Source organism: Schistocerca gregaria, chromosome 2 (assembly GCF_023897955.1).
Source record: "Schistocerca gregaria isolate iqSchGreg1 chromosome 2, iqSchGreg1.2, whole genome shotgun sequence".
In the NCBI taxonomy this organism is placed as follows: Eukaryota; Metazoa; Arthropoda; class Insecta; order Orthoptera; family Acrididae; genus Schistocerca; species Schistocerca gregaria.
In genome coordinates, this window is record NC_064921.1 from 110,698,278 (window position 1) to 110,711,776 (window position 13,499).

General features: G+C 38.6%; 1 protein-coding gene across 1 annotated transcript in view; it reads left to right on the top strand.

Annotated features, from left to right (window-relative positions):
• Positions 1-13,499, top strand: part of LOC126335664 (uncharacterized) — a 116,902-nt gene that overhangs the window by 65,492 nt on the left and 37,911 nt on the right. Inside the window, exon 4 of the mRNA XM_049999119.1 lies at positions 1,373-2,047. Coding sequence (XP_049855076.1) covers positions 1,373-2,047 — 675 coding nt within the window. The remainder of the gene's footprint in view (positions 1-1,372; positions 2,048-13,499) is intronic.

Consider the following 13,499-nt stretch of genomic DNA (forward strand, 5'->3'; position numbering starts at 1 on the left):
CAATTTCTTTATCGCTCTCATGTTCTGGTTTAGGGAACCAAACAAAGACCACATTTGGCGATACCGATAGAATCTGCGCGCTTAACGGCCTGACTGACTAATTTCAACGATAATTAACTCTGAAACGATGCAACGTATCGAATGTTTTTTCTTAACAATTATTTCTGAGCACAATCCATCTTGCAGCACCTTCATAAGCTTCTCAGAATATTTCTGACCACTTTCAACAAATAATTCGCTTTCTTTTTCTTTGTATTTATACGAATATATAACATGCTACGAACCAAACTCATTTCTTGTGGTTTAGCACTTTTTCCACACGGTCCCTTGAAAAGGTTCATATTTTCAGGGATAATGCAGTTTCTGATACTATACCACGCTTCACAGAGACCATTATACAGCACTGATTTTCGATAGTGTATGATACAGTTCTCATAGCGTAGTAAACATTCCATGAAGTATCGCAAGTGTAGATTAATGGAGAGATTAATGAAGTCATCTACCTACAATGCCGACATTTAATGAGCAATGACACTGATCAGTCACCTGTTAGTGTACATAACTGTGGTGTGCGTACTGTAAGACCTTCAGTACACACACCATCAGATTGACTTGTCGCTCTAACGAAGTTGGCGAGTGTCAGCAATATGTCTCGTGGTCTTATCGTGGCGTGTTTATCTTCTGCCGTTACGTCAGACGATAGAGATGCCACTTGCACGTTTAGAGTAGCAGATTGACGGTGACCAACTTTAAACAGAACTTGATTAATTTTCACACACATTTATTACAATAATAACAAGCATAAAAATTACTTAACTTGGTTCAGGATGCTATTTACAATTGACGATCTGAAGTTCCTTTGGTGTTGGTACGTTAATCTTATTCTCACATATACCTCTGATACTTGACAAAAGTGTGTATACATTTATCTTAATGGGTATGTAGAGGAATATGGTAGTCTTATTAGGCGCAGAATGAAACTTGACTATAGACTGGTACAGGCAAATGTAGAACTCGTACAGACTGGTACAGACTAGCGCAGACTGGTACAGACAAATGCAGACTGCTAATCGGAGGTCTGTACACTCGTTATAACACCTCGCGCGTTCATGTATCACTGCGCGAATGTGATCCGCGAGGAGAAAAGGTTCCATGTTATCAGCAATCTCGTTGGCTGCGTTACATATTAATACGCGGATCGGCGGAAGCAGAATTTGGTCTGTCTCTATGGCAGCGCCATCTCGTAGTGCGGAGACGGACGAGCGCTGCGCCTGCGCTGTTGTGCTTAGCGCGCTGTAGTGGGAAAATTGTGTACGCGCTGACTACGCGGAACTATGTACATAACAATAATACAAGCACCTTCTCCTTTCAGATTAGCGCAGTATTTTTGGCGATGTGCACCGTGTCCATTGCTAAAGAAGCAGCCACTAACAAAGAAGGGACCAAGAAGAACGAGAAGCGAGGCCTGCTGGGTCTAGGAGATGGCGGTTTCGGCTACGGCGGTGGCTTCGGCGGCGGCTTCGGCGGCGGCGTCGGAGCTGGCTTCGGGGGTGGACTCGGGGGCGGAATCGGAGGCGGCGGCTTTGGAGGCGGCGGTGCGGCCGCTGGCGGCGGACAAGTGACCTCCGTGACCATCACCAGGGAGGTGCCGGTGGCGGTGCCACAGCCGTACCCGGTGGCCGTCGAGCGCAACGTGCCGGTCCCCGTCAGCGTCCCCGTCCACGTGCCGGTGGACAGGCCGTACCCGGTGCACGTGCCACAGCCGTACCCGATACCCGTGGAGAAGCCGGTGCCGTACCCCGTGAGCGTACCCAGACCCGTCGCCGTGCCAGTGCCCCACCCGGTGGTCGTCAAGCAACCGGTTCCCGTCGTCATCGGCAGCGGCGGCTCTGGTGGCTTCGGTGGACTCGGAGGCCTCGGGGGATCTTCTCTCTCCGGCCACGGTGGTTTCGGCGGCGGATTTGGATCTTCGTCCTTCGGCAGCCACGGAGGATACGGCGGTGGCGGCCACGGAGCGCACGTCAGCTTTTCGTACATCGGACACCATCACTGATATTTCTGGTGCAGTCTGTTGCACCTAGTCTCAAAACAAGAAGTCAGTTGAAACACTCATATATCTTTCTCTATACCTTCATATCATCAGCCATTTTTGTAAAAAAATGAATAAATAAAATTCATTCGGATATCAGCTTTTAATTCTTCCACTCCTTCATATTAACTCTGATTCTAGACAGGAATGTCAAAAGAAAAAAAATCCTGTCCTGTGTTTACATTCTCACGTTGCTTTGAAATAATATCTCCCAGATTTATTGCACATGATACTGTCTCCAGAGAACCAGAGTGGTGCCATCCGTACATATATCAGAAATGGTTTCAAGTATTTATTCCGCGTGCAATAGCGTCTGGACCAACATAAAATTACTTGCTTGTAGGCTAGTGTTGCATGTAGCTTCCATCGGGGTTTCAACTGGCAAGTGTCATTACAGTACATTGGGATAACCGAGAAACAGGGGAGACCCGTAAGAGATGAGATGTTTCAGCGAGATAGTTAAAACTGAGTGGTTACATGTGGTAGGAAAGAATGAAGTTGGCATCGAATAGCCAAAAGAAATAACATGTGGAAAACACAGGCATGAAGAAGGGACTTAGGGGAAGACATTTGTAAGGACGCCAGAGAACAAAAACTGTAGGCGAGAAAACAATTTGGGGTGTATAAAAATGGTTTAAATGCCTCTGAGCACTATGGGACTTAACATCTGAGGTCATCAGTCCCCTAGAACTTATAACTACTTAAACCTAACTAACCATGCCCGAGGCAGGATTCGAACCTGTGACCGTAGCAGTCGCGCAGGTCTGGAATGAAGCGCCTAGAACCGCTCGGCCACCGCGGCCGGCTGGGATGTATAAAAAGAATGACTGTGGATGAAGTACACATGTGCTACTCTGAGATGAGGAGACGGGCCCCATCGGACCCAACAGAAGGAAGTGTTATAAATGGCACGGGCTTCTTGGGAAAAATTCGTCTTGTGTGGATTGCCGTTACAAACTGAGTGTCAAAAAACACTTCAATCTTCTCTAAGAGAGCAGCTTTGCTCAGTACGGTATAACAGAGCGAGCCAATTAGCACAGTGGGCATAGGTTTGGATTAGAATTAATGAAGGAGATCATGTTGCAGGATTTTCTACCTTTCCACAAACAAATAATACAATTGCATGTGTTGTTTCGCAATCCATACATTTTCTATAACTACATAGTGAGTTTTTACGAGGCCGCCTTGTTATAATGTCTTGATACACTGTGTTAATGTCACAAGTTCATAGAACTATTTATCCTGACACAGATACATAAGGTTAAGAATCGCCCAACAAGCTAAATGCAATGCCTTTGTTGTAACCTCATTCTGTGATTATAATCCTGAGTTATAGTACGAATCTGGTTTACCCCCGTACTCTGCAATATAACCTAGTTGAATTCACTAAAAATTGTTACTTGTTGATTTCGTTTTGACATCAAATGGATAATAAACGTCAGCAGCTACAAATCTCTTTTTCGCCTCTTCCAAAGATCTTTTATGAACCAATCAGATATCAATGGAGGTAAAAATAAGGGGAGTTGGCACGAAGCAAAGAACTAGAGGCTGAAGTTCGCCACTTCATTCGACATAAAACATCACATAAAGATGTTCGACTATTTCATGTCTTGAAAATTGTTTGATCAAAACTGTCAGCTTGCGTCGTTTGTGGTTTTACTTCCCTGTTCTGATAGTAGTCTAATGTCCTTTGCTGTGCAGATTTTCCAGAAGAAAGCAAATTAATACTGAATAAATTAACCGATAACTATCTGGGATAATATACTTCCTTTAGCTGAAATATCGGGAAGTGGAAGATTCTTCCCGCAATCCGTACGGATTGCGTTCTTAGTCACAGGTTATCTGCTATTCTAACGTTCGAATGCTTAAACTAGAAAATTTGTCTGCTTTCTTCTAATGCAGTCCATTTTAAGTAGTTAGACGTTGTTTCACCTTATTCAAATGTCTGTATCAAAGATTCTTTCTTTCTTGTTGTTCATTTGTAAATAAAGTTGAGAGCTGTCGGCTCTAATAAATTTATCACACAGGACGTGCGTCAGATCTGGGGTACCCAAAATATATGTTGTAGTTAGTCACAAAAATCTGTGGCTATTGCTCGTATGGTACAGGTTTTGGAGGGATATTCTCTGCATGTAACAAACTTTCGAATATTTAGTTCTTCTGGTAAATACAGTTGTTCGCTATCTTGTTTGCTATCATATGATTTGACTCTACTGTTAAACTATAGAAATACATACAAAGGAACGTGTAAATTTCTTATATATACATGTATCCTGATTAGAAAAAAGTGCAATATCCCTGTCTTGCTCCACATGCGGGTATATCGTCCCTCTCTCTTCTCCGGTGTTAAAGTGTTTTCGTTTTAATGTAAGTTTTGCAAGGGTTTCTTTGGAAAAATAACAAGAAATATCAATAACATTGAGTACAGTTTTGTTTGTAATAGTTTAATTACGTGATCTAAACTTGCGGCTAGCTCAAAGGTAATCAGAAGTAGAATGAAACTATTACTGTTAAACGAAATATTTGTACTCACTATAAATAGCTACATTGGTATCACACCGACTTCATTTTAGTTCAGAATTTTCACGACAGAACTAAATTTAATTGCAAACTCAAAGATATTCTGAAGAAACCTAAACCTTGTGGCCTACTGCAGTTGAATCTATCCACGGAAGCCCGTAAAATTCTCATACAACGAACTTTGCAAATATTAATGCTTGAAAATTATGATGATTATACAAAGTATTTATTACGTTCGCTTGAAGGTGAAGCCCAATATTTAAAATTTTAACTAAATTCCACGCAATGACCACCGGACAAAAGAAAGCCTGATGGGCCATCTTCTGCACACCTAACATTAAATAATTCTTTTTCACTAAAATATTTCCACAGAGCGGGAGAAGATTTGAATAAGAACAGGAGAAATTTTCTTTTTACCGTATATTTTAACAGAAAATACGTACATCAAATAGTGTGTCTGAGCAGGTAAGCGACTTAATTCTTCAGCACCAGAGACAAAATTAGAATTCCATCTCTGAATCAAGTACTTTTTAACCTTAATGAAATAAGATGCTCACGATTACATAGAATGACTTTACATTCTATAATAGCTCTTTAGTACTAAAATACATATTTTATTAACATTTTTAACATAGGAAGTATCATATTAACGAATTGTAAGTTTCTAGTTATCTATCTTTTTACCTATGCACTTTATCGACAGAAATGCGCTCAGTTTTGTACTTCCCTTACACTTTACATTTTCACGTCTGGTATAGGTTTAGTTTAATTTTGATAGGGCTCTCAAGAGACGCGTCACGGGTTTCTTAGCCTGAAACAATTTTAGCTGTTCCAAAAGTCGATGAAAAAGCAAACGTAAGCCCTTCAGATGACGTGTTTTAGATTAATCTCCTTACAAGGATGAGTTTGTTGAAGAAATTTAAAGAAAAGACTCAATCGAACCTTTCGGATCAAAACGAAAAGCGTTATCGAATAGTACGTCTGTTAATCAAGGAAAGATACGAAAAAAGTACTCTCCTGCTGAGTAAAAAATTACGTGCTCTGTTGCTTTGTTAAATAAGCCTTTGTGCTCAAAAGACTATAGACCTACAATGAGTTCGAGGGACAGCGAATAAGACGACGAACAATGTTTGTACTGCTACAACTTCTCCCAAGAAAGTTGGATACGGTATTGCATATGAGCATCGGACCCACAACTCTTACACAAGGATTGGAGATGATAAAGATGAGGCAGTTCACATTTTGTGTGTGGTAAATAGCATAAGATCGTTAAGAACTTAAAACTTAAGAAAAGTTATAACAAATTTAAAATTATGCCTTGAGACACTTTCCTTGTTTGATTACTGAGCATTCCGGATCTATTTATTTTTGTAAGGTTTAAAATCGTATTGACGTTGTTTCCCAAAATTAGACCCAACTGTTCTAGGATGTTCTGGCATATGTTCTTCGGTAAAGCCCTCCGTACCTTCTGCCGTGCCAACTTGCTGAGTATCAGTAGAAAATCACAGTCCTGGTACACATACTTGTCTACAGGCCCAATTCGTACTTTTCTAAATTCGTTCACTGCTGTATTTATGGTGGCTGAACTTACGAAAGCTTTTCGAATACACTTGCAACCTGATGCAGCACAAAAAATTTGCCAGGATTGTTACAAAGTCATGTTCTTATCTAATCTTCGTAAAACCTAGTAAGAGGCTACATTAATGCCATGTCAAAGGGCTGCAAGTGGTGCAAGCAATATAATGGCAAACACAGCATGACAACACGTTTTCCACGTGCTAAATGGTCAATTTTAAGTTTTTGGTGTGTTTTGTAACCATCGAAAATAAGTACTAGTGTTTTCTTTGCAGCTACAATGTATACAATAAACCTTTTCAACCAAGCTAAAAAGATTGAATTCTTCATTTGCGTGGTTAATCACACCGCTATACACTTATGCCCACTCATCATGGTTTCTCCCTGCACTACTCCGAAACGAAAAAGGAATACCTCCACCACTGTTCCTTCCCTACTCTTACACAGTATATAAATACATAGAAAAGTAACTGAATAGAATTGCACGCATACAATAATCTAATAGTAAGAAAAGGTTGTAGGTCAAAGACAAAGTAGGAGACAGGTTATGTTGACAACATTATTAAACAGAAACCACAACATATACTTTAAAGTACAAAAACAAACAGAATACAGTGGTGTGCACAAAAATGTGCTGTGAAAAACATTAGAAATGTATAGTGCTGCAGAACAATTAAAAAATAGACGAAAATTATCAGTGTCTAACACAGAAAAACAACGATGTGCTATCAGACGGTATATCCCTATGTAAGCGAGAAATCAAGCGAAAACCAACATATGCTTAACGGACTGTTTTTCGATCTAAAAGCAAATGAAAATGTAAATAAATGTAATTATAAACAGCTGAGACATTTAACCTCAATAAAGCGAACCGGGGAAACGCTTCTGGTGAGAAAAAGTCACCAATTTTTGTACTTGCAACTACAGAACAAAAATATCCTCAACTCAAAGACAGATCATTTGTTATCCATCCACTTTCTTGGTCTTCCGCCCATTCATCAGAAGGAAGTAAACTCTAAAACTCCTGTTGCTGTCATTTCCGGGACAGATCAACATCTGTGGAACGTAGCAACCTGGAGCTGCGACACATATCTCTGCAGTCAGTATGTAGCCCCTTTCTGCTAAGGTAACTGCTTCTACTGTCCAGGCCCTTTCAAACCGACAACTACAGTATCTCCTTTAGGACTGTTAAACCAGTCTTATAACGGCACGAAATGCTGTCACCAGTAAACTTAAGCATATATACTCTAATTTTCTTGTGGTAAAGGCTTTATTTCGTACAAGAAAATCTTTTGCCCAATCTCTTCCAGCAGAATGGGTTTCTGCATTAAACAGATGTTTGTCGTCGTTCCTTTCGGCAAGCTGAAACGCCAGTTCACAATTTCAACAGTTAGGCAAAAAAACTTTTCTTCTGGTGATTGGTCCTAACTTTTTCACAACAGCATACCCACTTTCAGCACGTTTCTTATCTACATGTCGTTCAATCAGGTTCCAGCACCCTTAACTGTCGAGCAGCCTTGAAAATACCGTTTATCCTTCCAAAAACGTATTTGCAGCTCCTTCCACGGACTCCAAAGACCATTCTTGCGAACCAGCTGAAACGAAACACATCGGCTCTAATATGCCTAGAGAAAACGCCGAGTAATATGAATCACTAGACAAGCATCTAACATATATTTTCAATAAGCATTTATTACAGTGGTCTTTGGGCAGATGCAATAATTTGGAAAATGTTACTTTTTTGATGCATAATATACAGCAAAGGCTGAAAGCTGTAAAGCAATTTCTATTTATTATAACATATGAATCTAATCAGTTAATAAAAACCAGAGTAGGGTAAAACCAGAATAAATTAGGTACTACGCAGTGAGCTGTGGTATTAGTGCGACGACACGGGGAGCTACGATTCTTTCCTCTCTCCGTCATGCACTCTTTGGGGAAGGGCTGGATGAAAACTGTTCAGGAAAAACTGAATTCATGCACACCGTTTTCGGCAATGGATACTACCTATTAGTGAAGTCGATGTAGTTTCCAGCAGATAGCAGCACCCTACCTATAATATCTAACCATCCCCATTGTGCATCGCCTTCTCCCCCAGACTCCCGACCCCTTCACCTACTTCTCTTTATCGTTATTTGAAACGTGTAAACAAAAAGATAGTTACACTTACGTGGGCAAATGTATGACTTGATCAAATACACATTTAAGACCAGAAAAATGTTATAAATGTTTTGAATGTTATTGGTTTTGTGCCCCAGCGAACCAGGTGCCAGGAATTCACGAAAAGGCTAGGCCCCAGGTTATAATATCATTCATTACTTTCCAAGTGATTCACATTAATTAAACTATTTTATTTTTTAAAAAGGCGATAATAGTAAAACAGTCTAACACAACGGTTTTGAGTTACAGACCAAAGGTCCAAAGCGGTCCTAAAAAATTTAAAGACGATTTTTTGAAGGTCTTAATGTAACAACGACTAGCACAAATTTAGAAACAGATGAAATGTTTAACCAAAGTTAAACGTCATAACCTAACAGAATGGCTTTAATTACAGACAAAAATATTTAAAGTGAAACTTGACAACGACTAGCACAAATTTAGTAACAGATAAAAATGTTTAAACTGTCTAAGTTGACGAAATGGTTTTGAATTACAAATCATACACGGTCTTCTGGGAGAGCTGAGACATTTCAATTACATAAGGACCAGAAACAATCCTGCTGATAGGGAAAACTTGATACAGAAAGGGCACGACACAAAAGTGATCCAAGTGAAAAGACAAAACATGTGAACTCTGAACAGGCTTAGGTCGACGCGAACCAGAGAAGAAAAACCCTAAACAACAGTCACCGTATGTATAGCTGCTTCACACACGATAATGACAGCGGATATCTGCAAATCCTGGCCGGTGCGCTCACCCTTGTCAGGCCGGGCCAATAGGACTCGTAGCTACCAGAACCAGTAGCTGACATATCAGGCAACAGCAGAGCGCTCGTCAAATGAGCGTCAGATCACAAGAAGATGCCTAGAGAGACCAACAGGTAAATTACTATGATAACACAGGTTCAGCAAGTAACTGACTGAACAAGCAATCCAGAATAACTCACATAAAACACCCGGCAAACGGCGATTAACAAATAAAGTTCTCTTTAAATAGTAAAGATATGACTGACGTACTGTTTCTGAGTGTAAGATAAGTTGTAATAATAAATGAACTGTCGTAATGAAACTTGTAATGTCGTAATGTAAAGGCAAAGCTGCATTCTAATGATAATTAATTGTCGTAATGTAAAGGGAAGTCATTCGTACAGTAAAAGTTAGCAATCTGATTGCAAGAATTTTGAACGGTATATACTGCCTGAGTAATGAACGTTGACATAAAACATACGATAATTAGTTTTTCAACACTGATCGCAGATTCTATAACTAAAAGTGCTACACAACACAGAAAATCTAACTGTATCTGAATAACATAAGCAGGCCCTGAATAGAAAACATCTTAATACTTAGTCCTTACCTATATTCTGCGCAAATCTGGATAATGCGTTTCAGTACTCCTCTGTCTTGCGCTCCGCTGCAAATTACTGCATCTACACACAGACACTCGTGAGTTCTCTGTTAGTGGCAAATCTAAGTGTTCTCCCAACACCCATTGTTTCCTTTTTTACTTCAGAAAAAACTATGATCAGTTAGAAATTGTAAGAGAAAGGTAGATGAAAAATGAAATAGAGGCATAAATGACAACAGTAAGTTTTTTTTTTGGATACTGTGATAAAGTGTTCTTAGCTAATTTCAAATTTAATGAACGTCTTAACATCCAACCAATACACTTTCCTATCTTTCAAATCTAGCAACTCTCAGTACAATAACCAAGTTAGTCCGACAGCGCAGCAACAACGGAAAAAAATAACATCAATATAATATTTACCTGTGACATTCCACTTCTGATACACACTTACTTCCATTAAATTTCCTCCATCACAAATCGGTTTCCGTTACAATCTTGATGTAATCATGTTCATTAAACACTTCGATAAACTGAGACTTTACATTTGAAACATAACATTTTAACTGCTTCCTCACGCCACCACAGCTCAACCTTATCTGCTGACTGCGCCTCTGAGCACACCAACGATAATAACCTAACCTCTGCGTTACAGATTTACAACATCGGTGCTCGCTCACAAAGGACTTAGATACCAAGATTACACCTGACACCTATCATTACCCCGTGGTCCAGCGGACCAAAATTTCATAGGCGAGTTGAAGTCAGAGATATTGTTCAGAATGCGACATTTTAGTTTACAAAAACTGTATTCTCATAGAAATATGTAGAAAGATGCGTACAGAAGTTTCAAGATACAATACAAGTACACAGGTAATAATAAAAATATACCACACAGAAAATAAGTACAAATTATTGCTGAACATAAACAGTTGCATAACTGAAAATAAGTAAAAATTATTGCTGGACGTAAACATATTGTTACAAGTATTGTGTTTGCTAAATATTAGGGTACGCTCACGGTAGCGCACGCTGCGTTACGTCCGTAGGCTGTCAGTACAGAGAGCCAATTCAACACATATATGCACTGCATATAGTATTGTCCTAAGTACAAAGAAAATCTGTGTTACCTTCCTAGGTTGCAACACACAGGTGAACTAAATGGCACAAAAAGTATCCTCAGAACAGTAAAACGTGTAATTAACTGCCAACCGCAAGTGCGTAGGCAAAGTATATGACACAGGGACAATGAAAGTATAAAAATTATTTGAAAAGCACAGTGAGACAATCTTGCAGACTCACTGGCTCTGTCATCAGAAGTATTTGGAATAACTGACCAGCGCAGGACAGTCGCACAGTGGCAGTAATGAGGAGGTACCAAACTCAAAATGTACTAAAAATTATTCCATCCACACTGTAGCAAGAACTTAACCACTCATTACAAAAATGTCTCCACGAGAATATCCACATAATATATTGCCTTAAGCGCAGCACAGGCTAATCAAAAGCCAGAGTATAAATGCCAACAGTCTCTGATCAAATAAAATATGAGAGCTAACAGTTGATCGCAATGAAAATATTTCAATACCTGTGCAGAGTGCAAGTAAGGTAGAACCTTTCAAATAAAACAAAAGGGTATGTCCTGGCAAGGAATTACAATGATGAAAAAAGCATAAATATTAGATTGAGAAACAAATTCGAAAGATATTACTTCAAAGAGCAAAATAAATACCAGAATACAGTACATCTTAACAGTAACGAGATGGGATAAAACTAAGTAAATAATCAATCTTTCAAAAGTCTTTACGAAGCCCATATGTCAGAGTAGTATGCAAACTTAGTTGTTGTGTAACAAGAATCTTTAACATGAAAGAGCAAAAATAGCAGAATACAGAACATCTTAACACCAAAGAAGTGGCTTAAAACTAAGCAAGTAATCAGGGTAGCAATATCAGCAATAAAAGGGTGTACGTAATGTCCAATATGTCGTAGTGCATACAGATCACATGGGAACACACTGTTCCCATGTAATGTGGAAATCTAGTTACAGTATGACCAGGGTCTTTGCATACAAAGTTATAATGGTGGAACGTGAAAAATAGTTATTAAGAGCAATGTATGTCACATTCGGTAACATGAGTAACACAGTTCTATAAAATAGTTGATGTATACATTCAGAAAAGTGTGCAAAGATAGTTGCTTTGTGACAAGACACTTCCAATATAACTGCAAGAACATCTCCACGTTAAAATGAAAATATGTATTCTTATATCTAGGCTAACTATCGCTGCAGAATAAACATACAAAGAAAAATTAGGAGCTCCAGTAACTACAGGAACAAATCGGACACGAGGAGTAAAAGGATAGTTTCTGTAGAGCTCTAGGCTTATTGGACCTGTGGAAAGAAATAATTTAAAGTCATTCGTCGTGGGTCAGTTAACATACAAAGAAGAAGAATTTGGCCAAAATAACGAATATAGGTCAGACTAGATAAGATAAATGTCGTCACATAACGGAAAAAGAGTAATCAGGGTAAGCATCAGCGATTCATCGTAAAAACTCATCGTAATACTAGAAATACATACAGACCTTAAAATGGATTAGTACAGACTTTGAAAATTCATCAGGGTCAAAACAACGATACATTATCTGCCAAGGTGTCTGCCACATGACCATTACTTGAAGGCTTACCATTTACTTCTGTATGTACCCAGGTGACTGTACTAGGTTGCTGAAGTATATAGATCTGTCTCTCCTTAACTAAATTACGGCAAGATAATGGCAAAAAGGAAACATTTAAAAGCGCAAGGTCGGTCTGTAACAGTTAAGTACATAGGATTAAAATGTGCTTCTGGTAAAAATAAATAAATAAATAAATAAATAAATAAAAAATAAAAAAATATTGCAAGAATGAGGTTCACCATAAACATGCAAGAAAATATTTGCCTTAGTCTATAATATAACTGCCTATACGTAATAAACAAATTGCAAAGCGCTCTACAATCTATCCTAAAATATGACAAATAAAGCATAGTATGACCTGTACACAACTATTTTAAAAAGACAAAGTACGAGTATGTAAAATGATAAGACACAAATTAGGTGTAGTAGTACCGTTTGTGTGAGTACGTTGTCTGTAAAGCTGTGTATGTGTTTCCTAATTCATTCAGTCTATATGAGAAAATCATAGCTTCCACAAGAACAAATAGTCAACATAATGCAGTAGATTATTATTAGGCAAGAAAAAATTGTCGTAGTATATAGAAGTAATCAGACCAGAAATTTACATTGCTGTAAGATATAGGATGGCTGTAGTCTGTTGTCTTGTTCTCAGAGGGAAATGAAAAAAAGATTTATAACTATATGCAGGGTTGCATAAAAATCTAAAAACATAGCAATAGCGTATCATACAAAAGAAGCTTCGGTGTAACTGCAAATAGCTGTAGAACAGTTACCATTTCAACCTTTCTTGGCTGATCCAGACTCATCTTTTATACTTATATACCAGTAACATCATCGCGTGAAATAAAGACTGACTTCGAAAAAAATAGGGTCCTTAAGCTCAAACTATTACGTCAATGTAATTCATCATCATCTCATCGGTATCTTCTCATAACTTATCATATACGTAAACCACATCAATTAAATACCATCATCAAATACACAAATATGAAGTAAACTTCACAAAACAACTCATCTGCAATACACCAAAATAAAATTCCCTGTTATATTACATCAATTGTCTCCCACACGAAAAACACCTCATAGCGATAAGTATTAAGTATCCAATACTGTACACGAAACACTTGC